The sequence below is a fragment of the Triplophysa dalaica genome, chromosome 6 (assembly GCF_015846415.1).
Source record: "Triplophysa dalaica isolate WHDGS20190420 chromosome 6, ASM1584641v1, whole genome shotgun sequence".
Lineage (NCBI taxonomy): Eukaryota > Metazoa > Chordata > Actinopteri > Cypriniformes > Nemacheilidae > Triplophysa > Triplophysa dalaica.
The window spans coordinates 18,115,563-18,140,643 of NC_079547.1; the positions used below are offsets into that span (position 1 = coordinate 18,115,563).

Consider the following 25,081-nt stretch of genomic DNA (forward strand, 5'->3'; position numbering starts at 1 on the left):
TCTCGTCGTTTCCCATTTTCATCCCCACTTTTGTTCCTCTTTTGCCGGCTCTTGTTAAATAAATATACACTTAAATTGATGGCTGCAGAGTGGGGATGGCCGTGTTTCTGAGTGTTTGGAAAGGATCGGCTTCTCTGCGTCTGTCTGGGCTCAAGCCATCACACAGCTGAGGCCTGTTCAACTTAAACAAATCCACTTGCTCCCTGCGTAAGGAATTTAAAGGGACAGTTCCACAAAAAATTTAATTAGGTGCTGGGTTTTTATCCTCATGTCAGTGCAGAACTAAATTATTTTTGCTGCTCTTGCAGTCTAGTAAGTAAAATGTTGTAAACAATGTAAAATGTTCCAACAATGACGAAAAGATGCATGCTTTGAAAAGCATTATTTTGTTATATTTGAAGCTATAGAGACCCTGGTCACCATGATAAACTTATTTTGTGTTTTATGAAAAGAAATCATACAGGTTTAAACACTACTTGATGCAAAGTAAATGATAGCATTTTTTGGGGGGGTAAAAAACATACTTTTTGCATGTTTTTCATGATTTAAATGGATGATTGTTTTTGCAAATTTCTTACTTTAGGTACCAAATTACTGTGTAAATTTACATTTTACAGTTGATGTATTTTTTCACAAGTAGTGTTTAAGGTGACATAGTGTTTAAAACATAATTCTGTTTTTGCTTTCACCTTGATTTTAGTGTTGGCAGACAACCTAAAATCCAATCCAGGGATCAAGTGGCAGTACTTCAGCACAGAGGAGGGCATTTTTACGGTGTTTCCCGCTCACAAGTTCCATTGCAAGGTCACATTTGAGCACAGAAGCAGGTACACAGCTTACACACACACACACACACACAAAGACAAACGTTATAAGTTTTACCATCGAATCATATAAGTGCTCTTACTGTAGCTGCTAGAAAATGTACCTTTTTTAGTGGTCCTCATTTGTTAGGAAAATATTTTTTTAGCAGTATTTAACAGGCATGAAATTATAATGTACAATTTTCCCCGTTTATTGGACTATTTCCAAAGTAAAGAATTCATTTCAGCCCTTTTGCAGTATTTAACTAAAGATCCTACAGCTAAGTGCCTTCCTTGCTAAGTGCTCAAAAATCTGTCAAAGTTGACCACCCTTCCTTCTGTCTATCAAGGATTTGTCATCTTGTGGGGCAGAGTATAAATTCAATTCTTGGAAGTTCTTTAGGTCTGTTACAATAAGCCTCATGCTCTTGACTGGAATACAGCCCCTACTAAAGCCCGCTGAAATCCGCCAGCCAGTGTTGTGGGCACTTTATGCCCGTGCTGAAGAATTGGCGTATTGCTGCTGTTCCCAAACTCTCAAACTTGTAGGATGTTACACAGTAGGATATTTAGGAAATATAGCTTTCATTGTAATGCTTCGCTTGTCTACTTTTTCCGAATGTTAGAGATGAACATGGTGGATTTGCTTCCAAAAGCAACACAATAGAGAGCAGGATTTCTTGCACAAACACTGTGGCGAGGAGAGTAGGAGTTACGCCAGTATAGCTCTTGGCGCATTGCCGGCAGAGTCCAGGAAAAGCAGCTCTGCATTTCGTAAATAAAGGTGTATTTACATAGCCAGCTGGTGGCTGCTCTGTGCCTGCTCAAAATTCAGCGTAATGAGACAATGCCACATGAAATCACAACTGCATTATTCTAGCTCAGCTCAAGGTTTTGTGTAAATATTTACATTTATTGATTTGGCAGGCACGGTTTTCCAAAACAAATTACAAATGAAGGAGCTTTTAACATTTTATCTTAGAAGCCAACAAAACGCATAATACTTTACATTTTCATTTATGCTTTTGACAAACACTTTAATCCAAAGAGATTTACATTGCATTATACTATACACTTGTTTCGAAGTATGTGCAATCCCTGGGATCGAACCCATGACCCTGACGTTGCTAGCACCATGCGCTAATCACTGAGCCACAGGAAAGTAAATACAACTTTTTAATATAAAAAAATAATTTTGTATGCATTTATTTCTTGGTATATCAAGATACGAGACAAATTAACAAATAACTGCATCATCAAATATAGTTTTTTATAGTTATGCTGTGCTTTTACTTTATTTGAAAGTTGTCTCCTATGGTTTAGCGTTCTTGATTCCTGAATTCTTTTGTTACGATTCAGTTTAATTTTTTTGTTACAGTCTTGCTGTCAGTTAACTATTTATTGTTTTACTCTATTAACATTATATTTTTATTTATATAAAAATGTGTGGATTTATAATTAACATTATATGCGTAATTAAGTACTATATTATACAATTTGAATGTACAACTGTAAAAAATGTAAAACATTTGATTAAAAATGTATTGTTTTGTCATGACTTTTATTGTGTTTCACAAAAAAATTACATTACCAGTATTCTGTATTGTATCAATTTGTTTATTGTTTTGAATTTTTATCATTACGTCCCTATTTGTTTCCTATGTTATTTTTATATAACATTTTACATGCTACTTCTGAGCAGATTACGTCTTTATAAATATATCTTTAAGACGCTTTACATGCTTCTTTTTTACCACTCTTAAAGCAACTTCTTGTGTGTTTGTATGTTTACAGGCCTGTATACGTCTCCGCAGTACGGCCACAGTCAAAGCACATAGTAGTTATCATAGACCACGGTGCCTCTGTTACTGAGACCCAACTCCAGATCGCCCGCGACGCCGCCCTCATCATCCTCAACTCCATTGACGAACATGATAAAGTATGGAAGTTACATGATAATCATATAGTGGCCACTGATTTTGTCTTTACTAATAAGGACGTATCATTTCTCTTTCTCAGATCTCTGTGTTGACAGTAGCAGATGCGGTGCGTTCGTGCTCTCTGGATCAGTGCTACAAGAGCTTCCTCTCACCTGCTACCAGTGAGACGAAGAGGAAGATGAGCACCTTCATCAACAACATTAAAGCTTCTGACAGCTCTACCCAGCATGCACTGGGCTTCCAGAAAGCCTTTCAGTTGTTAAGGAACACAAGTAGCGTTACCAGACAGCTCACTAGTAAGAGACAAGCTAATATTTAAGGGTTATTAAAAATATGACGTCTACTTTTGATTAAGTTTTAGTTCTCTTTTGTGTTGTATGATCAAAGAACCTGTACCTTAAAGGGACAGTTCACCCCCCCCAAAAAAAATCTAACAGCTTTTACTCACAATCATGTTGTTCCAAAACAAATTTCTTTGTTCTGTTGAGCACAAAAGAAGATATTTTGAAGAATATGGGAAACCGTACCGTTCTGGGGCACCATTGACTACCATAGCAGTCTATGGAAGTCAAGAGTTCCCCAGAATTGTTTGGTTTAAAACAATCCTCTAAATATCATACTTTGTGTTCAGCAGAACAAAGAATTTTATACAACTTGATTGTGAGTATAAGATGATACAATTTACATTTTTGGGTAAACCATCCATTTCAATATTTGGGTAAAAAGCAATAGTAAGTAAGTAAATACAATAAAATCACACTACCATAGTATTATAGGTCAGGATATAATTTCAGGTTTTCTGGTTAATCATAATTTTGGGGCTGTAATTACTGAATTTGGCCAAAAAATATTTTTGTGTAAATTTGTGTTCATATTTTTATTTAATAAATGAACTTGTGTTCACCTGTTTGTTTTCGGTTAACCAGGTAAAATTAACTGTCAAATATTTGACTAACAATAGTGTTAAAAGTAACTTTCTCTGACCACCCCAATTTTTATTTATCTGCCTTGAAGTCACCATAAGGTCAATGTTTTTATACAGTTTAAATGATTTATCAAATGATTATTATTATTATCATCTTTTTCTCCCCTCACAGACACAGACATGGTGATAATCTACCTGTCGTCTGGCATCACCTCGCGAGATTCTTCCGAGCATGAAAAAAGAGCGACGCTGAGCGTCGTCAAAGAGGAGAACCGCCACCTCAACAACTCCGTCATGATCCTTACCTACGCTCTTATGAACGGTGAGACGTCGCCTAAAGATTAACCTTCTCATTGCCTTTCGTCTCAATGCCCACATGAACAATCATGTTGAACACCTGTGTGCGCGTTTGTGTTTTTCCATATGTGCTCAGCTGTTTTTACGCCCCTTCTTCCTTCTTCTCTGTTTGCGTGCCTGCCGTAAGAAAGCATTCCTATTATTGCTGTCCTCAGATGTTTCTCTCCCTGCATGAATTAGCCTTCCATTAGCATACATTAGTTTGGCATCATGAAAATTAAAACCCGTATCATCGAATAGAAGAAAGAGTAAAAGGACAATACATCAAAGGCTGTGCACATGAAAGAGTGACAGGCTTATTTCTAGCATTAGATGACTCAGATATGATTCGGGTTGATTAGCATGGAGGGGTAGAAGAGGGTGATGCTACTTTGCCCAGTTTTTGTGAGGCTATGAACAACACCCACACATGCTTTGTTAACAAATGGAATCACTTATATTTTTCTGTTTATGTCATTTATGACGAAATTGCTTATATTTTTCTTTTGTGTCATTTAACATAATTATTAAATATTGACTAATTTAAACCTGTCATCCCTTCTAAAATTGTTTATCCATAGTAACCAAAGTTTGTACTTGTGTAGTAAAACCATATTAACCACAATTTAACATTGTTTAATAGAGTAACTGTAGTTTAACTATGAAATTTGTAGTAAAATGGTGGTAATTCAAATGCTAGTCAATCATTTTTTACAGTTGTAGTGTAATAAAACCATAACTCATTTTCATAATGATAATGATAGATAATAGCATTTTTGCAAATCCTAGTAGTGAGCAGAACGATGATTGTGAATGACTGGAGATGCTAACTTTGTCACTAACAAGGGTTGCTAAGCTAACGTGATACTCAAATTAGCACAAATAATGGGTGAAAAATAGTTCGTTAAAACGTGCAGTGAAACATATGTTTGGCCCTCAGAGCTTCTTGCAGTGCATTCTGGGATTGCACGGCACCTTCACATATTGTAGAGCTCATCGCAATGCATTCTGCGATATTGTGTTACAAGGTTTTTATGCAAGGGGTCCACAAAATTGGGACAAAAGTAGTTTGGGAATGTTGTTTAAAGCAATTTCCTGTCAGGATCATGTTGTCACCGCAGGGCTGAAAACTAGTTTCATTTGAAACCACTAATTTTGGAATGGAAAAACAAATATATTTTTTAATAACTCAAATTTGAAGCTCTTTTATATCATTTGTATTGGTTAAATGTTTGTAAAACCTGCCGACAAACATAAAGGGTGACAAATAGAAATATAGAGATATGAGGTTTTCACCCGACTGCAACGATATGATTCTTTAAAATGCTGTCTAGGTTTTCTTTTCCAGAACATTTCTCCTGGCGATCAGTTGACCTTTACAGTTCTTCTTTTCTGTTTTTTCCCTCACACTTTTTTTTGACACAGAGGGGGTAACTGGACTTAAGGAGTTGGCTTTCTTGCGAGACCTAGCTGAGCAGAACTCTGTAAAATACGGCGTTCCGGCTCGTTCCCCTCTGCCCGTCGTGAAGGGCAGCATGATGGTTCTGAACCAGCTTAGTAACCTGGAGACCACGGTGGGACGCTTCTACATCAACCTGCCCAATCGAATGATAGATGTGGCTTCCTTTAGCCTGCCTTACGCGGACCAGATGGGAGACGGTAAGAGAAGATCCCGCTGTTGCTGCGTAAATATTACGTCTGACAACTTTGCGGTCTAAGCACTAAACCTGCCAGTTTCCATGGTATTACATGTGTAAGCAGAGCCAAAAAACACAAGTGTAACGTCTGCTCTTATGAGACTGCTAGACTTGACTTATTTTATTTTTAGTAAGCAGCTGTCTGCTCACCAGTTTCTTACGAATAAAGAGAATTAAATTACATTTAAAGGGCAAGGAGTCATGACATGTTCTTTCAATTTCAATTTGCTAATATGATTATTGAACAAAAAAGCCTTTCTATCATTTCCTTTTAGGCTTTATCATGACCGTCAGTAGGCCATGCTACTTTGGAAACCTGTTGCTGGGTGTAGTTGGAGTAGACGTGAATCTGGCATACATACTGGAGGATGTCACCTACTACCAGGACTCGCTGGCCTCGTATACCTTCCTCATAGACAATAAAGGTATGGAGATGCATGTGCGGATGACCTGCAGGTGATCTCATTATTTGCGCCCAACATGTCTGCCTGTGTCACATTGGATTGCCCTACTGTACAGTTTCATTCAAATCCCTCCTAAATTTGACTTGCTGACTTTACCCTGTTGTGGGTGGTCTTATTTTCATAGCCATTCCATTCTCATGGACTCAAAACTCTGGACAGAAAGCCATTAACCTTTAACAGTCCATTAGGGGAAATTAGCTGGCCCATGTTTGACGGCTCAGAGCCAGCATGGCTGAGATCATGTTCATTTCTTGGGCCAGACACAAAAAAAACTTTTGAAGTCAGTGGATTTTAAGCTTAAAGCAAAAGTAAGCACAAATATTACTAGGGATGTAACGATGCAGTGTGATCCGGTTGAAAATCGATTATAACATGTGACGATTCAAGTCAGTTGAGATGTTAATTGAATCACCATACATGAACAGCAGGGACCGCTGTGTTTTGTCATTTTGTGAAAAAAAATCACATTGTGTCTTCAGTATTGTGAATCAAATCGTATAGTGTGCTAAGTAAATACTTGCATCCCTAAATATTACATTTTAACATAATATTTGTGTATTTTTATATATTTTATATATTCACAAAAGACACAAATTACAATTAAAACTTTTTTGGCCTATTTTATATATTTAATATATTCATATAAAAAAATACAATTAAAACTTTGTTGGCCTTATTTTACTTCTTTGTAGAGTTTTTTCATCATGTTCTAACACAGTGTCTGTTATGTAATAAATAACACGCAACATTCCCAAGTGCCTCTAAATTTACAAAATCACAGTTAACCTCCGATTAATACATATTAAACAAATTCATTAGGTCCCAGAAAACCCACTTTGGGCTAAAAGAGCGTTTTATTACTTATGTAATAAAATAATAGTGATTATGTGTTCCTTGGAGTATAGAGTCTATGCTAATGGCTGGGATAATGAAGTGGCACCTGCTGTCTCCAGCTGTTCAGTGAAGGGATGGGCTGAAAGCCCTGCTTCTTGTGCCGTAGATTTCAGAAAGCAACCAAACATTGACTTGCATCATATGGACACAAAACCGTGGAGACATTTCTCAAAATATCTTCTTTTGTGTTGTTCAGAAGAAAGAGAAAACTGGTCATACAGTATTTACACATCAACACTGGTGTTCAAAAGTTTCTAGGAAAAGTGGGATGTGATCCCATATATACAATCGAAAATTATACTGTGTAGTATTTTGAAATAAAGTTTTGCCTTTGATTAAGATGTTATTGTGAAACTTTTGTACACGTTGCAGGCTACACCCTCATGCACCCGTCACTAACTCGTCCTTACCTGATGACCGAAGCTCCTCTCCATACGGACATCATCCATTACGAGAACATCCCTAGCTTTGCTGCCGTGCGTCAAAACATCCTCAGGTGAGGGATCATGGGATATCTGTCTCCCTACTTCTGTACATTGTTTTATTCCTGATAACAATTTTATATGACATGTTGTGTTTTTCCTGCTAGTTTGCCTCTGGGCAGTCAGGTCATTGCTGTCCCTGTCAACTCTTCTTTGTCCTGGCACATGAACCGCCTGCGTGACCTCAGTCGAGATGCTTACAATGTCAGCTATGCCTGGAAACTGGTATGAAGTTCATAGACATTGGTGAAATTACATTAATTTTGGTATTCTTTGACTTGTTTTTTTGAATATGCTCCTGATGTCACTTCTCTAATTTGCAGGTACAGGACACGTCCTTTATTTTGTGTATAGTGTATGTTCAGCCCGAGATCCCAGTGAAGCAACTAAAAAATCTGAACACGGCTCCCAGCAGTAAACTCCTGTACCATCGGCTGGATCTGCTGGGACAGCCCAGCTCTTGCCTCCACTTTAAACAGCTCGCTACAGTCGGTGAGCTAACATAATATCATCAATATGTTGGGCAAAATGTATTGTCATGGTAAATGAATCATAACCTAATAATTGTTAGGTGCTGATATAATAAGCTGTTTTCTCTGAATTTTTTTCTCAGAGAGTCCCACAGTGATGTTGTCCGCTGGCAGTTTCTCTTCTCCTTATGAGCACTTGAGTCAACCCGAGACCAAGCGGATGGTGGAACACTACACAGCTTACCTAAGTGACAACACCCGTCTGATAGCCAACCCGGGCCTGAAGGTACACACACTCGTCTCAGTGACAGCTCCAGGCTACCAGGGCCTGTGCTCAGCAATATCATTCACAGTCAGTGGTCACCGAGTTTGTTTTGTCATAAATACTTCAGCCTGTTGGCAACGCGCCTCTCCCTATTAATTCTGCTTTTTCATTAGAGTAGATAAATAACCGTAGGGAGTACAGTGAATCAGCCTTTACATTTTTCAGACGATTTCTTAAACACCCCCTCCTATGGTTCCTCTTTTAGTCTTCTGTGAGGAACGAGGTGATGGCCACCAGTCACGTGACAGATGAATGGATGAGTCTTATGGAGATGAGCAGCCTGAACTGCTACATTGTTCGCCGTTACATAGCAACGCCCAATGGGGTGCTGCGGATTTACCCCGGTTCCCTCATGGACAAAGCATTCGACCCCACCAGGAGGCGATGGTAAGATCTGAGTCTCGAGACGGTGGTCTCCAAACTCTTAGTTGGATGGAGATGAACAGATCTATCAGTCTGGTGACTGGGGAAACAAGCTGTTGATTTCTATGAGGCTTCTGTGTGTTGTGTGAAGCTTTAAGCGAACTAAGGATGCATTTAGAGTCGTTAAATATGGCTTTTAGCAATTAATTTTGACAAAATGTGAAGAATCAAATAAAACATCGGAGTCATTTTCACAATTGCTGTATGTGGTGTAATAATAATTGAACTTCTGTCTGTTCAGGTATCTCCACGCTGTCGCCAATCCTGGTCTCATCACTTTTACTGGACCATACCTGGATGTGGGTGGGGCTGGCTATGTGGTCACCATCAGTCACACCATCCATGCCTCTAGGTCAGTTGTTTAAGAGTCAAATTTATTTTTTCTACATTTTTGCTGTCACACCATTAGACTCATTAGATTCACGGTTTATTTGTCAAGTACCCACTACATATTTTCTTCTTGTAGAATATGCATTAGTCGGGTACCAAAATATTATATTGTCTTATTTAACAAGCTTGCAAAATACTGAATGCGATTCGCTCTTTAAAGCTGCAATCTGTAGCTTATGCCTCGCTATTGCCATCTCTGTTAGAAACTTAAAATTTAAAATGCAATGTTTCCCTTGAATTTGTACCTGACAGCAAAAATTATAACACAAGTTATGCTGTATATTTTTATATACTTTTTTTAAAATGTATTTTTAAGCAAAAATGTTACGTATTGCAGCTTTATAGACAAACTACTTTGTGTGTGTGTCTGTGTCTGTTTGTATGTGTGTTTGTAAGCTAGCTGTCTAGCTTCTTTAGAGTGACACAGATTTGAGAACCATTAAGAACAGTTGTATTATATAAATTATTATGACTATAAATGAAATAATAACATAAATAGTTATATCATTAGCCAAAAGCCAGACCTCGGGCCAGGTGAGTGCATCCGATGAAACCCGTTTTATTTTTTATATCTGCTTCCCATCTAAAGAAAGTGTTGTATAAATACTCCCTGAATGTGTCTGTTACATATGATGAGCAGCAGTGTTATCACTGCAAATGGTTTGTGCTTGGTACCGTGCATGTGTGTATAGTTGTGTTTAAAGATATGATGAAACTCTTTGAAACTGGAGGCATTCCAGAATGTCTGGTGTAGATAAAACGTGTTTTGCCTTCACATTTTTCAATCAGTTCACTCTTAAAGGAATATTTGTTCCAGAAATTCTGTCACTCTTTACTCACCTTGTTGTTATTCCTAAAAATCTTAAAATTTCAATAATTTGTATTAAAGTTTTAAAATTTTATTGTGATCAATGCTTTCAAATTCCAAAACAAAAACGCCGTAAAATAGCCTTTGTTGTTGTGGTAATCTTTCTTCTCCTGAAACATGTATATATTTAGTATTCACAACCATAATTCAAGTGATTTATATTCCGTCACTGTATAAATGAAACAATGTTTTTATTTTTTTCAACAATTTTCCGGTCTGTGTTTGGTTACAATATAACAATCCATTTCATATTAAATTAATACTAATATAAATTTCTATGAATATTATGTGGTATATTAAATTGTATGTAATTCTCTACTCTCCACTGTCACGATTCAAAAACTACTCAACAGTTATTGATTCTTTGTTGAGGTCCTTTGGGCCACATAACGTTTGTTTATGTTGTTGACGCTGAAAACATCTATATCCCCTTCCTCGTCACATTGTTCTTATATTTATCCACTCCTTTTCCAGTTCGCAGATTGCTTCAGGTTCCACTGTGGCAGTTATGGGTATTGACTTCACTCTGCGCTACTTCTACAAAGTTCTGCTGGATCTTCTGCCCATCTGCAACCAAGACAAGGGCAACAAAATCCGGTAAGTTCGCCCCACCTTTTATCCCCCAACCCCCACCCCCGAGGCCAACTTTGTTTGTCTCTTCTCAAACCCTCTAGAGAGTATGCCAAGACCCCAGTGTGCTGGCTGTGGTGTCCAGCGTAGCGCCTGAAGCTGTCGATGCCCCACAGAGGCTCTTTAAAGCTCTTTCAAATGAAACTAATCAGATTTGCTTCTGTTGGAAAAGAGGCATTCACTTAGTCTTCTCTGCATGCCTCTAAGCCCTCTCTTTCAGAAGAGAAAGAGATAGACTGAGAAGGATCTGAGGGGATGAGGGAGGGGTAGACATACGGAGAGGAGATAAGAGAGTAGAATAAAAACTGAGATTTTTTCAGTGATACCATAGCATATACAGTTAAAGGTGAATTAAAGGGATATTTTGCCCAAAAATAAACATTCTGTCATCGTTTATTTCACCCGTGTGTTGTTCAAAACCTGTATATTACTTTTTTCCTTCTTTGGAACACAAAATAAGATATTTTGAGAAATCTTTTCTTGGTTTTATATCCATGGTAGTCAAAGGTGTCCAATGTTGTTTGGTTATAAACATTCTTCATACCGATACCGGTACTTATCAATACTGTTATAGATACTACGCTCTATAATTTGATGCAAAAACACATGACATGAAAAGATGTTAAACATTTGAGGTGTCTTTATTACAGCTGAGCTTTAGAACTGCAGTTTACAAATGCTTCTGAGCAAACAGAAAATCACACATAACAAAATGTGTTTGTGTGTTAGATAGCATACCACTTGCGGCACTTAGCATGTGGATAAGAGCACATCATAATATATTTCAATATATTTACTTTATTTAGTTTACATTACTATGGTTATTTGGCTCGTTAAACATATTTCTTTTTTCCTTTCAGGTTTAAGGTCTACATAAATTTAAGTACTATTAAGTACCATTTTTTTTATTACATGTTCTATTTTTTATCATTTTACTAGCACATTCACTTCAATTTACTAAAGTAAGTAAATATACTCCGAGGCCGAATTATTAAAAACAATGTTACAACTTGTTCTCAAATAAAATGACTTTTATTTTGACGGGTTGCCTCAAAGGGGTGTTTGACGGAAGCTTCCTCGTTGTGAAACGCGGACGCTGAAAGCTCCACAAGCGCAACCATGTAACTCTTTCTCTCATAAACACGCAAAACAAGCAGATGAATAATACATTGCGGAAATCAAATGGCCCTAGATATCACACATACGTTGAGCAAACTTCAGCCATTCGGACATCTTTCAGGGATGGAAAATGACAGGCAGCAGCAGGCTCTAATTCGCCATTTAACACCCGAATACACAGAGATAAAACAATGCACGTATAGATAACAATATCGTTTGGCATGAAACTTATCGATACTCTGGTATCGACCCAATTTTGTAACGTTACAGGTAAAAAAAGTACCGGTTCTCGTTACCCATCCCTAACACGCCCCCACTTCCATTGTAACCAAAGTGAATGGTTTACGAAATTCTTCTAAATATCTTCCATTGTGTTTTGCGGAAATAAGAAATTCTTAAAGGTTTGGAATGGCAAGAGGGTGAGAATTGATGACAGCATTTTCATTTTGAAGGTGAACTACTCCTTTAAGGACCCTCAATCCAAAATATGTGCATTAGGAATATAATGTCTATAACAGACCACTAATAAAAACTACTTTAACTTAAAATGGAAGAGGGAAAAAGTGTTTAAGAAATTACTGAACTGACACACATGGAGATAAACAGATAAGAGCTGCATTCCAGACGCATCCTGTTATGTTAGGTGCCAGTAGCCTTGTTTTCCTCTCGCTCTCTCTCTCTCTCTCTCTCTATCTCTCTTTCTCATTTCTTAACTCTGTTTCTAAGCCCTATTCTCATTCTTTCTTCCCCTTTATGCTTTCTCTCTTTATCTGTCTGCGCTGTGGAGTTCTTTGAGTTTTCACCGCTAAGGTCATTATACAGGATTAGTGAGGTGGAATGTCCCAGTATGCCACCCCCATCACAATAATGTGATGTGTTGTGAACTGCAGCTGCTAGACTGTGAACTGACAGTAAACCATCTTAACATACTGTTTTCTTTAAACATCAGCCTCTAAGGTCTTGTTGACACCTGGTCATTGGATTTCGAATGTCAAACACACAGTCTTTTTTTGATTGTTGGTTGATACCGTCTTTCTTTGTAATCTTTCTATGTGAAGTTGTTTCATCATGGAGGACAGAGGGTATCTTGTGGCCCATCCAACACTGATCGATCCAAAGGGTCACGCTCCGGCGGAACAGCAGCATATTACCCATAAGGTAATAAATCATGGATCTAAGATCAAACTTACCACCCTTTTAAATAAGAAAACCAGCCTATTGTTCTGTAATATTCCTTTTTAAATTTGGTTATGAAGCTGGAAAAGAAACCAGGTTTATCAGCTTTTATTCTGTTTTGTTTGACTTTAGGAGCCCCTAGTGGCCAATGACATTCTCAACCATCCCAACTTTGTGAAGAAAAACCTGTGTAACAGTTTCAGCGATCGGACGGTGCAGCGCTTCTATAAATTCAACACCAGCATTGTGGTATGTTGGATGATCAAATCTTATTTGGATTATGAGTATTGTAATATTAGAACGCCACCTAGTGGAGGGTGTACTAATAACAGTTGTTGCAGTCATGATTTCAAATGTATAATTCAGCTATTTTTTATACGAAAGGACTTTAATATTAATTCATTCTGCTGTATGAATGTAAAGCATGGTTCCTGATATATTGTTTACATATGTTTCTTTATATTTTTAAGGGTGATCTGACAAACCTAGTGCATGGCAGCCACTGCTCTAAGTACAGACTCACACGTATCCCAGGAACCAATGCGTTTGCTGGCATCGTGAATGAGACATGTGATTCGCTGGCCTTCTGTGCGTGCAGTACTGTGGATCGCCTCTGTCTTAACTGCCACAGGTACAGTTTGACTTCTGCACAACTCTGCCAGTAACATACATTACATATTTAAAAAAAAATGTATATTCGTATATTTGGATAAAACAATAATGTTTTATTACAATTTTATAACAAAAAATATAAAAATGTCAATTTTGAAGTGTCGTCTATAATAGAAAACTCAACTCTGTTATATTGAATGCATCGCTAGAACAATTATAGCTATTTTTAGAATGATAAGTGTACCTTTCGGTAGATTGGAACAACACGAATCTCAGGAGAAATTAAAAAGTAGGTCATGATGGTTCTGTTGACAAAAAGGGTTGGGAGCCTTCTGTACTGTTCCTAATAGGATTCTTCATTCTTTTGACTAGGTTGTGTCATACAATAAAAGCAGGTTAAACAAATATCTTGCGTATGTGTAATGTTACTGTTTGCTAGCTTTCAAACACTAAACATTTTTGTATATGCTCCTCAGAATGGAGCAGAATGAATGCGAGTGCCCATGCGAATGCCCCCTAGAGGTGAACGAGTGCACAGGAAACCTCACCAATGCTGAGAACAGGTAAACCACTTAAAAATCTTGCATTGTTATTTACATTTATATATTTGGCAGAAGCTTTTATCCAAAGCGACTTACATTGCGTTGACCTATAGATTTATACATGGGTATGTGCAATCCCCTGGGATTGAACCCACAACCTTGCTCTAACCACTGAGCTACAGGAAAGCTAGAGCTACAGGATTTAATTAAAGTTCGTTTAAAACTTGTCATGTATAAACAATATATCATGAAACAAAGGTTTCTCCTTTGTATTTGTAATATTTTTTTATTTTGAAATGAATCACAGACTCTTGACAGAGCATTACAGAGAGTCCAGACTCTCATCAGCACGCACACGAATGAATCTCACTTAGTCACACACTTCTGCCTGTCACTTCATCAAGTTGTTGTTCGTCACAATGAATAGATATCCAGCCACCTGTGTCCTCAATTAGCCGTTCAGCTTCAAAATGTTCCTCAAAAAACATTTAGACGCATTCAGGTTTGTCGTGTTATTCCCAACCGAGAGGTCCCGAGCCATTTGTCTTTCTGTCACCAAGCCACCTGTTCACTGTAGTGAGAAAAAGTTAACTTGAATTTTAATAAAATGAACGGTGTCTGAGCTGAAGTTGCAGTATTTAGAGCCTAACTGATTGTTTTTTTCTTTGGGTGTGTGCAGAAACCCGAGCTGTGACGTGCACCAGGAGCCTTTGTCTTACAGTGTCATCGAGCCCAGTCTACAGGACACTCTTCCTCAGTGTATCAACACCAGATGCAGCCAGCGCTTCACCAGCAGGTACGGTTACATATCAGGTGTAATCAGCCTCCCCTTAACAGGACCTTACAGGAAACACTGACCTCACAGCAGTGTACTGAGTTTGTGCCTTTCACTTAACACAGCTAATTTCACATCATTTATTCACCTGTGACAACCACAACTACTGTAGAAAGTAGTTGTTTTACACTATGAAAGCTGAATGAAATGTCCACTAATGAATGAGAGAGAAACACTTGTGGTGTCGTGTGTGTCCTGTGTAATATGTTTTAATTGTGTGCTTTCAGTGACTGTTTTGGGGTTCTGGATTGTGAGTGGTGTATGGTGGAAAGCGACGGAAAGACCCACCTGGATAAACCCTACTGTGCCCTGCAGAAAGAGTGTTTTGGAGGGATAGTGGGTGCCAAAAGTCCTTATATGGATGGACTTGGACTTATAGGTGAGTACTGCTTCTGTAGTCCTTTAACTGCAGTTTATTAAGATATAGTAGACCAATGATCTCATACGTTACAGTGCCTAACCCCCCCCTACTTGCACCATCTAGTGGTTTGTTTATTTATTTTGGAAGAGAAGTAACAGCAATATAATTGAAGATATCAATATTCAGGTTATGTATTCTATTAGTAAGTATGTGAATACAATGTATTCCACAAAGCATTATAGTGTACAGTATATAGTAGTGCTGCACAATAAAATGCGATATACGATAATATGCTAAATTGTGCTTTATGCAATGTGATAAAATAATCGTTTAACGGCATAGTTCACCCAAAAAGGAAAATTATTTCATTATTTACCTACCCTCAGATAAGTCTAAACCTGTATACATTTCTTTGTTCTGCAGAACACAAAGGAAGATATTTGGAAGAATGTCAGTAACCAAACAGATCGCATCCCCATTGACACCTATATTATTTATTTTCCCTACTGTGGCAGTAAATGGGCCATGAGATCAGTTTGGGTTCGGATATTCTTCCAAATATCGTTCTTTGTGTTCGGCAGAACTAAGAAATTTATGAGTAAATAGTGATAGAATTTCCATTTTTTGGTAAACTGTCCTTTTAAGTTTGTAAACTAAATTGAAACGATATTTAATAACATAACCAACATACATGTTTCACATTGCTATGTACTGTATATTTTTTAAATTATCGATAAAACTTTGACTATACATCACTTTCAGAATTTGAAACTTATATAGCATATATATTTAATCGATTAAACAAATTAATCTGATTAATCACACAATTTTCTGTGATTCATCACGATTAACCGCACATAACATTCATATTTTAAAATATACTTTTACAATCTAAAAATTTCAAATTTTATCATCAAATGAATGTAGAAACAAACAATATCTTTAACAGCATTATTTCATGAATGAAAGCCAGCATTTTGACATTAGTACTGTTACTGATGTCTCTATTAAATTATCATTTTTATTTGTTTTAACATTTATTATAGCCATTCAAAAGTATAATTGAGAGCTATCATGTCAAATAGGTAAGAAATATACAGAAATGGAATAGAAGTTCTCAAACTCAAAAACAGTCTGTAATGCTAAATTGAAAATGAATTCTCATTAAAGCTACAAAACAAATTTGTTCTTTGATTAACATCAGTGACCAGAGTCACAGCAGTAGGTTTAGGAACTACACAGATGACGCAACTCTTAGCATTCATTTAAGATTTCATTAAACACGTTGAAGTCAGTGCTTAAGAAAATGCTAGGCAAAACGGGCTTTCTGCCATAATCTTGTGTGTTTTTTCCATTCAAGCACGAGGTGCGCTGTCTGAATAGAAGTGTGATTATATAATGTAACCTAGACGAAGGATGAGACAACAAACGGATCCTGTGTTAATTGTATTAAATATTTTTAACGTTAATCTGAAAAAATAAGTTGCATGCGTTAACGCGTTAACGTTGACAGCCCTAATATATTTGTTGCTCCTAAGTAACCACCTTGTTTTACTATCTGTCTGCACATTCCTGTTATTTACAGTTTACTTCTATCATAAACTATATATACCTTTATCTTTATACTATGAGTATTTTTCTTTTGTGTTTGTATTGGAGATGACCTGACCAACATTTCACTGCTGGTTGTATATTCTCTATATAACTGTGTATGTGACAAATAAAATCTTAAATGATGAATATTGTAAACCATTATGATATGAATATTGTTATTCAATATGTTATGCAACCCTTGGATATGTTGAAGTTGCATACTTACTTTGTTTAGACTGTTTGTGGATGCCAGATTATGACTTGGTGTGACTTAATATGATTTATAAACTGTGCAATGCTTTTAAAATAATTTGCTTATTGAATAGAATTTTGTTTATTAATGACTTTGCACAAGACTTCACAGTCAAACGATCTGTTTTATTAAACAGCATTTATGTAAATTGTTGCTTTATTATTACTATGTTTATGTGTGTATTACGTTTAGTCTGTGTGATTGATACAAACATGTATCGTAAAAGTTAGATGCTGAATTTATACACTGGAGTCAGAATTATGGGTAGTTTCATGAGTCACACATTTTACCTTGAGGACTTTTCGACAGCGTATATTATGTGTTTGTTATATTATGTTATATGTTATATTATGTTATATTATATTATGGTGTTTGTTTCCTCTAATTTGTCATGTCTTACATTCTTTTTTGGCATTTCTTCATCTCTGTGCAGATGAGGAGGTGGCACCTCTCAACATGATAAAGAGTGCACCAGTGGGACCGGTGGCAGGAGGGATTATGGGATGCATCATGGTGCTGGTGTTGGCTGTGTATGCCTACAGGCACCAGATCCACCGTCGCAGCCATCAGCACATGTCCCCTCTGGCTGCACAAGGTTTGTTACAGTCTGGACACTTGACTTGTAATAACATATGTTTAAAAGATCAGCCTGTAATGTGGTTACTAGGGATTTCAAGACATTTTTGGCCCTAGTGGTACAGAATTACACACCTTTTTTTAAAGCTGTGTAACAATATCTTTCATACTTTCTGAACTAATTGAAAATTACAGTTGGTCGCCAAAGGGAAGATAGATAAATTGCTTCTATTGTTTTATCATTAAAGTATATTCAAAATCTGAATTGCGTTTCTAGCTGTTGACTATGACTTGATGGTCTATTGCATTTTAAATGACTTTTAAATCAGTCTATGATATTCATCTGTTTTGAGGTTACATAACTGTCTGAGATGGAGCACCTTTAGTCTGTGTCTGCATTACTGAGTAGACTGGAATCTTACATTCAACTCATGTGCAGTTTTTTTTCTTTGAACATTCAGAGAATAAAAGCATCCAAAGTAAACTCTATGAAATTGAGTCCTATTGACATCATATTGATTTATAACGACAGATTTTGAGTTAAAGTGATAGTTAACCCCCCCCAAAAAAATTCAGTCATCATTTCCTCACCCTCATTTCAAACCTGTATGACTTTCTTTCATCCGCAAAATGCAAGAGAAGATATTTTGAAGAATGTTGTTAACTGCCCCCCATTGACTTGCATTGGTTTTGTGTCCATACAATAGAAGTGAATGGGGGCCAGTGCTGTTCGGTTACCAACTTTTAACAAAAGATCTTCTTTTGTGTTCTGCGTAAGAAAGTTAGTCATAAAGGTTCAAAATGACTAAATGATGACAGACTTTTTCAACTATCACTTTAACGTAACCCTCGCTGTTCTCTGTTTTTCTAATCGCCTCTCTCTCCAGAGATGTCCGTGCGGATGTCAAACTTGGACAACGAGCGAGATGACAGAGATGAAGACAGTCATGAAGACAGAGGAATAAGTACGATTCCCGTCCGTTCGCCTCGCTGGCATTGAGTAACAAACATAATACCTTTAATGCCCATTTCAGCATTAGTAATTATACTGAATGAAGTAATTATACTTGTGTAAGTACATCAGATCTGCTGTATTATAATTGGTACAGTTAATGCTGTTTTTCACTGATTCAATGCATCAGATTTCAAATGGATGATAATCCTCCAGTCTAGGTGTGTGATGGGATGTTTTATTCTGTTAGAGCAGAGAGCACACATTCATGCTAACAATAGTACCGTTTCATTCATGTTGGCTAATTGCCTGAAACAGCTTTATGGGTTAGTCTGGGTCTTTATTATAATGCTCTCCATTTGTTAATGTTTTATATAAAAAAAAAATATATATATCAGACGCCTTTTAAAGGTCCAATATGTGTTTTTTGGATAATCTATTGACAGAAATGCAAAATCAATGAATATGGAAATAAGATCTTAAATGATTAAAGGAAAGATTTCGAAATGAATGATTTTGAACGGAAATATAAAATACAAACACATGCTCTTAGAAGAGGTCTACAGGAGCATTAAAGCAATGTTGCAATTTCGGTTTATAAAACAATCAAAATGCAATAAATGTCTTTAAATTTGTTTGATTTAATAAAAAGAATTTGGTAACACTTTCCTTGAAGCATGTATGTATAAAGCATTATAAAGAGTAATTAAAGTGTAAAATGCATTATAATTCTTCATAATGTGTGTTGAATTGCATTGTATGTATACAAGAAGTATAACCAATTTAAAATGTTTAGTATAACAATGAATTGCTAAGCTTTATAATGTTTTAACTGTAATAATTAACTGCATTAAAAGGTGCATTACAATGCTTTAAAACTACTGCATTATATATACATGCTTCAAGGAAAGTGTTACGATTTTGACTTTTCCATAAAGTTGATATCCTACAAAGACTTTCAGTTGAGCTTATTGTAGCTGTTGAATCTGAAACATCCTGTGATTTGACCTTTTGAAGTTTAACTCAACACTGAAAGTTCATGTCTAGTATAAACTGACTTTATTAGAAATATCGGTGTTTACTTCATACCACGATCATCTACCGACCCAAGTGTGTTCTTTTTATATGACCGTTTGGCTCCCTTTCTCTGTCTGTCTTTGCAGTTAGCAACACTCGATTCATTGCCGCTGTTATTGAAAGGCACACGCACAGTCCGGAACGCAGGCGGAGATACTGGGGCCGGTCAGGGACAGAAAGTGACCACGGTAAGAATTTCTCTTCTCTTTAACTCTAAAGGAAAAGGAGAGATTTGAAAAGATTTGAAAAGGATCACTGATAAACTCAAAGGTGGGAAACCTAAAATATTGTGCCTTACATAGGACGAGTTTTATTAAAGAAATAAAGCAAAGCCAACCCCGGGACCTTAGTGTACGCTTGTGTTTAACCTCTTTTTCATTGGCATCTCAAGGCTTGGGTTACAGTCCACGGTGCAATGCTAAATCTGCCTTCCCCTCAGGGACGAGGCTTTCTAGAATTCATTGTGTAACCGGCAAGAGGAGAAAGGGCAGCCCTATTCCACGAGGAGAGGTGCAACGTGATAACTAAAGGAATAAAATGCAAAGAAGTGGGTAGATTGAAAGATAGCTGGAACAGTTAGAGATGGCAAAGATCTCGTACAGAAAGTCTATCGAAAGTTTCTATGCTGTATTTTTATTTGGCTGGGTTAAAGGTCACCTCCCACTGGCTGCTCAGTCATCCAGCTTTAGGGGCCGTTTTAAAGAAATATCGATTTGGCTTTTGAGCTCGTGTGTGTATGCGAGAACACAACGTTGAAGCCTTTTCCTGTGTGCTCTGACTCATTGCCGCTCCACCAACACGCAGGTTTTTCGCCACGAGCAACTGAAAGATACGAGCAGCTTTAGATTGAGATTTAAAGCAAACAAGAGATGTGTGTTTTTGCAAGGAACAGATCCTAGATCTACTTGCAAACTTGGCTCTTTGATATGTTTTAGGGATAGATCTTGATCCAGCTTCAAAGATTTTCAGTCAGTTCATACAATTTTAAAGCTGATTCTCAGTTTCAGGTTTATTTTCACAATATCGATTGTTTCAAAGCAGACTGTAATGACGTGATGGCCACATTAGGCAAACCTAATTTAACTTTGGCTCAGTAAAATCGAACAGTTAGTCGGAAACCATCTCCATACCATGAAAAAAATCAACCTACTTAAAGGCATAGTTCACCCAAATATCTGTTCTGGGGCACCATTGATTATTGTAGTGGGTTTTCCTCCTACTATGGTAGTCAATAGTGCACCAGAACTGTTTGGTTACAAACATTCTTGCAAATATCCTTCTTTGAGAAAATCTATATGCGTAGGTTAGAAAGAACTTCCGGGAGAGTAAATGATGACAGAATTTTTTTTTTTGGGTGAACTATTCCTTTAAGAGCTTATTCTTCTGTGGTAGAACACTAAAATGAAAGTACAGGGGCAAATATTTTGAAGTTATATAATGTGTGTCATAAATTTAGACATAATTAAATGTTTAAGATAACATTTCAATTGTTGGGATCATGATTTGTTTATTCTGTAGTCTTCGAAACTGTCTGGCACACATACTGTTTTATATGCTCTCTAAGTCAGCTCATACAAACATTGATCAAAGTCAGGATCATGAGAGGTTTTTGACCTTTCCTTCACCTCTCATCCTGTTTTAAATCGCGTCACATGCGGCTAGACATTTGGCCTCTTGACAGCAGGACAGGACCTTTCTCCACTATATTGTACCTTCATTCATTTTATTCAGGATGTTGTTTAGTAACATACGTAAATTTAACCGATTTAGGAGCTCCTCTTTTATATTGTGTGCATTTAGTTGCAACTGTCAAGTCTATTATTTATTTAATCTATTTCATCTTACTGTCACTTACTAAGTATTGTTTGCTTAAAAGGAACTGTTAGGGTTTTGCAGAAGAAAATTTATTTAGATAGACCTAAAACCACGCCTCCAAAACATTATGGGATAGTTCACCTAAAAAAAAAACTTTGAATTGTTCCAAACCTATATAAATATCTTTGTATTGATGAACACAGAGAAAGATGCTTGTATGCTTATTACCAAACCATCATTTTTAAACTTAAATATGAATGTATTTTATTATATAGATTTATATTTTAGTTTTGCTTTAAATCATTAAACATAATATTTATACTGTATCTGCGGATGGTAAGATTAGAAGCAATTAAAAGATTTCTTCTTTAGTTTAAAAAACTGTTAAAACTCCATGTGAACCGGAAGTTGCGATCGTTTTCCAAGTGAAAAGGAATTCCAAAGGAGGTGTGGCTTGTGTTTTTCACTGCAAATTGTTTGGATGTGTAAAACAGCTGTTGCATTGATTTTGAAATTTGACATTTTTAAACTGGTAGCAGACTGACATTTGAAGGGGAGGAGTTAACGGATGCTCTAGCCAAGCCTACTAATTTATGTCATTTCAGATAAATAGTGAGGGCATGAGGGAACATTAATCTTAAAAAGAAAATGACTCATTGATAAGCGATTTACTATAAACGCTTTAATATTTCATGAAAAAATAAGAATTGTCATTTTTTATTTCACTGGGACTTTAAGATTATAACATTAAAGACTCAAAAGTAAGTTCATAGCATGATTTTAACTTTCTGTTGATTTGTCTTCGCTTTTCTTGTTGTGTAAGTTTCTCGACTTGACTAGGATTCTTGTTTATTTATACCCAGGTTACAGCACCATGAGCCCTCAAGAGGACAGCGAGAACCCGCCGTGCAACAACGATCCTCTGTCAGCGGGTGTTGACGTGGGCAATCACGATGAGGACCTTGACCTGGATACACCTCCCCAGACAGCTGCTCTTCTCAGCCACAAGTTCTACCCGTATCGGCACCCCCACACACACCACCCCCTTCACTTGCACACGCACCATCTCCAGGCGGCCGTAACCGTGCACAGCGTAGATGCCGAGTGCTGATCCCGCCCACCTGTGACTCCCGAACCACCAACCTTGATGCCACTGATCTCCAACCCTCGCTCTATATCCATCACCACAGCTCCAGCCCTCTGGTCCCTGCATCCTCCAAAGAGAGGAGAGAACCAGAACTCCCTCTCTCATGGGAACTTGGTGATGGGTAGTTGATAGTGGGCAATTCGGTATGTGACTATGGGACAAACAGTTGGCCTCTTTAGAGACATTTAGGGAGTGGAGTTAGCAGGTGCATACAAAGCTCCTTAAGATTTCTTTTTCCAAGAAAACAATGAAGATTAAAGGAATATTTTTCTACTATTTATTTAACTGGAGATAAATGAATGGGAAAAAAATGATATTGACTGACTGAATATCATGGCCCGCTGAGTCCTTTTTTAGGATGCGGCCCCAGTTTTTCCCTTCACTAGACTGCGTAGCAGACGTGAAGGATTCGATTCATGGCACATTCGCGTTATACACGTGCCATGAGCTTTTCCTGTGGGTAAACAAAGAATTTCAAGGCACAAAAGACATGAATGCCTGTGCTGCACATCAGAGAGAGTCCGACCATCTGCTACTGGAGTCTTGGAAATGTGCTGTTTTCAGAGGAACTGTCACTCTCCGATTTGCTAGTTCCGTTTGTGTGTATCATTTGTGACGGTGTTTGAAGGTTTATCTTCAGACAGTGCAACATGACCAAGGTTGTCTGGGCCACATGGGTTTAGTCTCCAAACCCAATGACAGTTATTTGAAATATTTTAAAGATGACTGGGAGAGAGACTATGCTGTCTCACCACTGTGTGTATAAGCTCTCATTGTTTTTTTGTCTGCTCCGATTATTTTGCATTCGTTGTGAGAAAGAATGCGTGTTCTTGTTTACGTGATCGTGTGTACGGATGCGTGATGGTACAGACGGATTAAATCCATTAATGTTATTTTTTTAAGTCATTAGTCAGTATTGATGGAATGCCGTGATATTTTTCAAATCCTTCTAAACCCATGTGCACTTTCATTCAGCTGCCTGTCTGCCGAGTGTAGACGATGTGCTTTCATGATTTTAGAGGGACTGTGACTATTGTTTTCAGAATGAAATGATATACCGTGTATATACATCTAAAGTTTAACAAAGTAGCTATAAATGTGTCACACACTACAAACCTTTTATCCTGGCCAGGAGTGTTTTATTTTGTCATGGTTTTATTGAATTCTGTTAATGGAAGCTGTCGTGTTTCTTTATTGTTCCACAAAAGTTCACCCAAAAATGAAAATTCTATCTTTGTTTACTCACCCTCAAGGTGTTCCAAATGTTATGATGAACACAGAGAAAGATATTTGGAAGAATGCTTGTAACTAAACAGTTGGCCACCATTGTCTACCATAAAATGCTTGATAAATTTCCTTCTACAGTTGAACACAAAATAATATATTTTGAAGAATTAAGGAAAGCAAACTGTTCTGGGACACTTTTGTAATGTCATTGTAACTCATTTTCCCAAAGCACACATTCAGAACACATTAGAAGTCAGTTTCATCATTTCTGTTTAGTTCTCTTACAATGGCAGATATCTGATATAGAGGTTTTAACACTGTTTGACAACTATTTTAAAGCAATAGTATTTGTCATTTATTCACCCCGTGCTGTTCCAAACCTGTATGACTTTCTCCTTCGTGTCCATACAACGAAAGTCAAAGGGAGCCGATGTTGTCTGGTTACCAACATTCTTCAAAATATCTTCTTTTGTGATCTGCAGAAAAAAAGAAAATCACATTTTTAACACAACTGTGATTCATCTGGTCATTCATTGTTACTTGTAGTGCTGTCAATATGACCAATAATAACACTACACATGGTGTTTGTATTTACATTCAGCATCATAAATAATATTCTTAATTAGCTTCATTTAAGTGTTTTATGAAATGAATTTCATTACTTAGTGGTCATATTTCAAATACACTTTATATTGTGGTGCTCAATTTACATTTGTTTCAAACGTTTGGGGTGTATTTGAAGAGTTTGGTTCCTAAATTAGATAAATCTGTCTTCAAAGTTGTTAAAAAAAATCATGTTTTTGGTGCATTCCAATTAATATCAATCAAACTGCAGTTGGTTTGTTTTAATGTAAGCCACAATTACTCAAAAATACAGCTAACTAACACAATTAAAAGCACGAAAACATGGTAACATAATGAAAAACAGGATTTTTGAATAATTTCGGACATTTTGGAACCAAACTGATTTATATATGATTATTATATATCCGTTCAGGGTATATACCTTTTACCACCAACACTGCGAAAACTTTTTTTCTGGTCTCTCATGTTGGTTACTGCATCGATATACTAGTAGTGGTAAAGTGTAAAACGAATATCCAAACATAGGCATTAATGGGGCTAGATTAACAAATGAGCCCTATCTCA

At 36.9% G+C, this 25,081-nt stretch overlaps 1 protein-coding gene across 1 annotated transcript in view; it reads left to right on the top strand.

Moving 5' to 3' along the window:
* LOC130424791 (VWFA and cache domain-containing protein 1) overlaps positions 1 to 23,825 on the top strand; it is a 65,807-nt gene extending 41,982 nt beyond the window's left edge. The window contains exons 5-27 of the mRNA XM_056750711.1: positions 701 to 827; positions 2,598 to 2,742; positions 2,823 to 3,039; positions 3,841 to 3,990; positions 5,430 to 5,663; positions 5,977 to 6,126; positions 7,432 to 7,555; positions 7,649 to 7,766; positions 7,865 to 8,033; positions 8,155 to 8,297; positions 8,542 to 8,723; positions 9,001 to 9,111; positions 10,492 to 10,614; positions 12,825 to 12,924; positions 13,075 to 13,191; positions 13,413 to 13,573; positions 14,031 to 14,117; positions 14,776 to 14,892; positions 15,159 to 15,310; positions 17,572 to 17,733; positions 18,602 to 18,679; positions 19,830 to 19,931; positions 22,422 to 23,825. Coding sequence (XP_056606689.1) covers positions 701 to 827; positions 2,598 to 2,742; positions 2,823 to 3,039; positions 3,841 to 3,990; positions 5,430 to 5,663; positions 5,977 to 6,126; positions 7,432 to 7,555; positions 7,649 to 7,766; positions 7,865 to 8,033; positions 8,155 to 8,297; positions 8,542 to 8,723; positions 9,001 to 9,111; positions 10,492 to 10,614; positions 12,825 to 12,924; positions 13,075 to 13,191; positions 13,413 to 13,573; positions 14,031 to 14,117; positions 14,776 to 14,892; positions 15,159 to 15,310; positions 17,572 to 17,733; positions 18,602 to 18,679; positions 19,830 to 19,931; positions 22,422 to 22,669 — 3,317 coding nt within the window. The 3' untranslated portion in view covers positions 22,670 to 23,825. The remainder of the gene's footprint in view (positions 1 to 700; positions 828 to 2,597; positions 2,743 to 2,822; positions 3,040 to 3,840; positions 3,991 to 5,429; positions 5,664 to 5,976; positions 6,127 to 7,431; positions 7,556 to 7,648; positions 7,767 to 7,864; positions 8,034 to 8,154; positions 8,298 to 8,541; positions 8,724 to 9,000; positions 9,112 to 10,491; positions 10,615 to 12,824; positions 12,925 to 13,074; positions 13,192 to 13,412; positions 13,574 to 14,030; positions 14,118 to 14,775; positions 14,893 to 15,158; positions 15,311 to 17,571; positions 17,734 to 18,601; positions 18,680 to 19,829; positions 19,932 to 22,421) is intronic.
* The last annotated feature ends 1,256 nt before the right edge of the window (positions 23,826 to 25,081 follow it).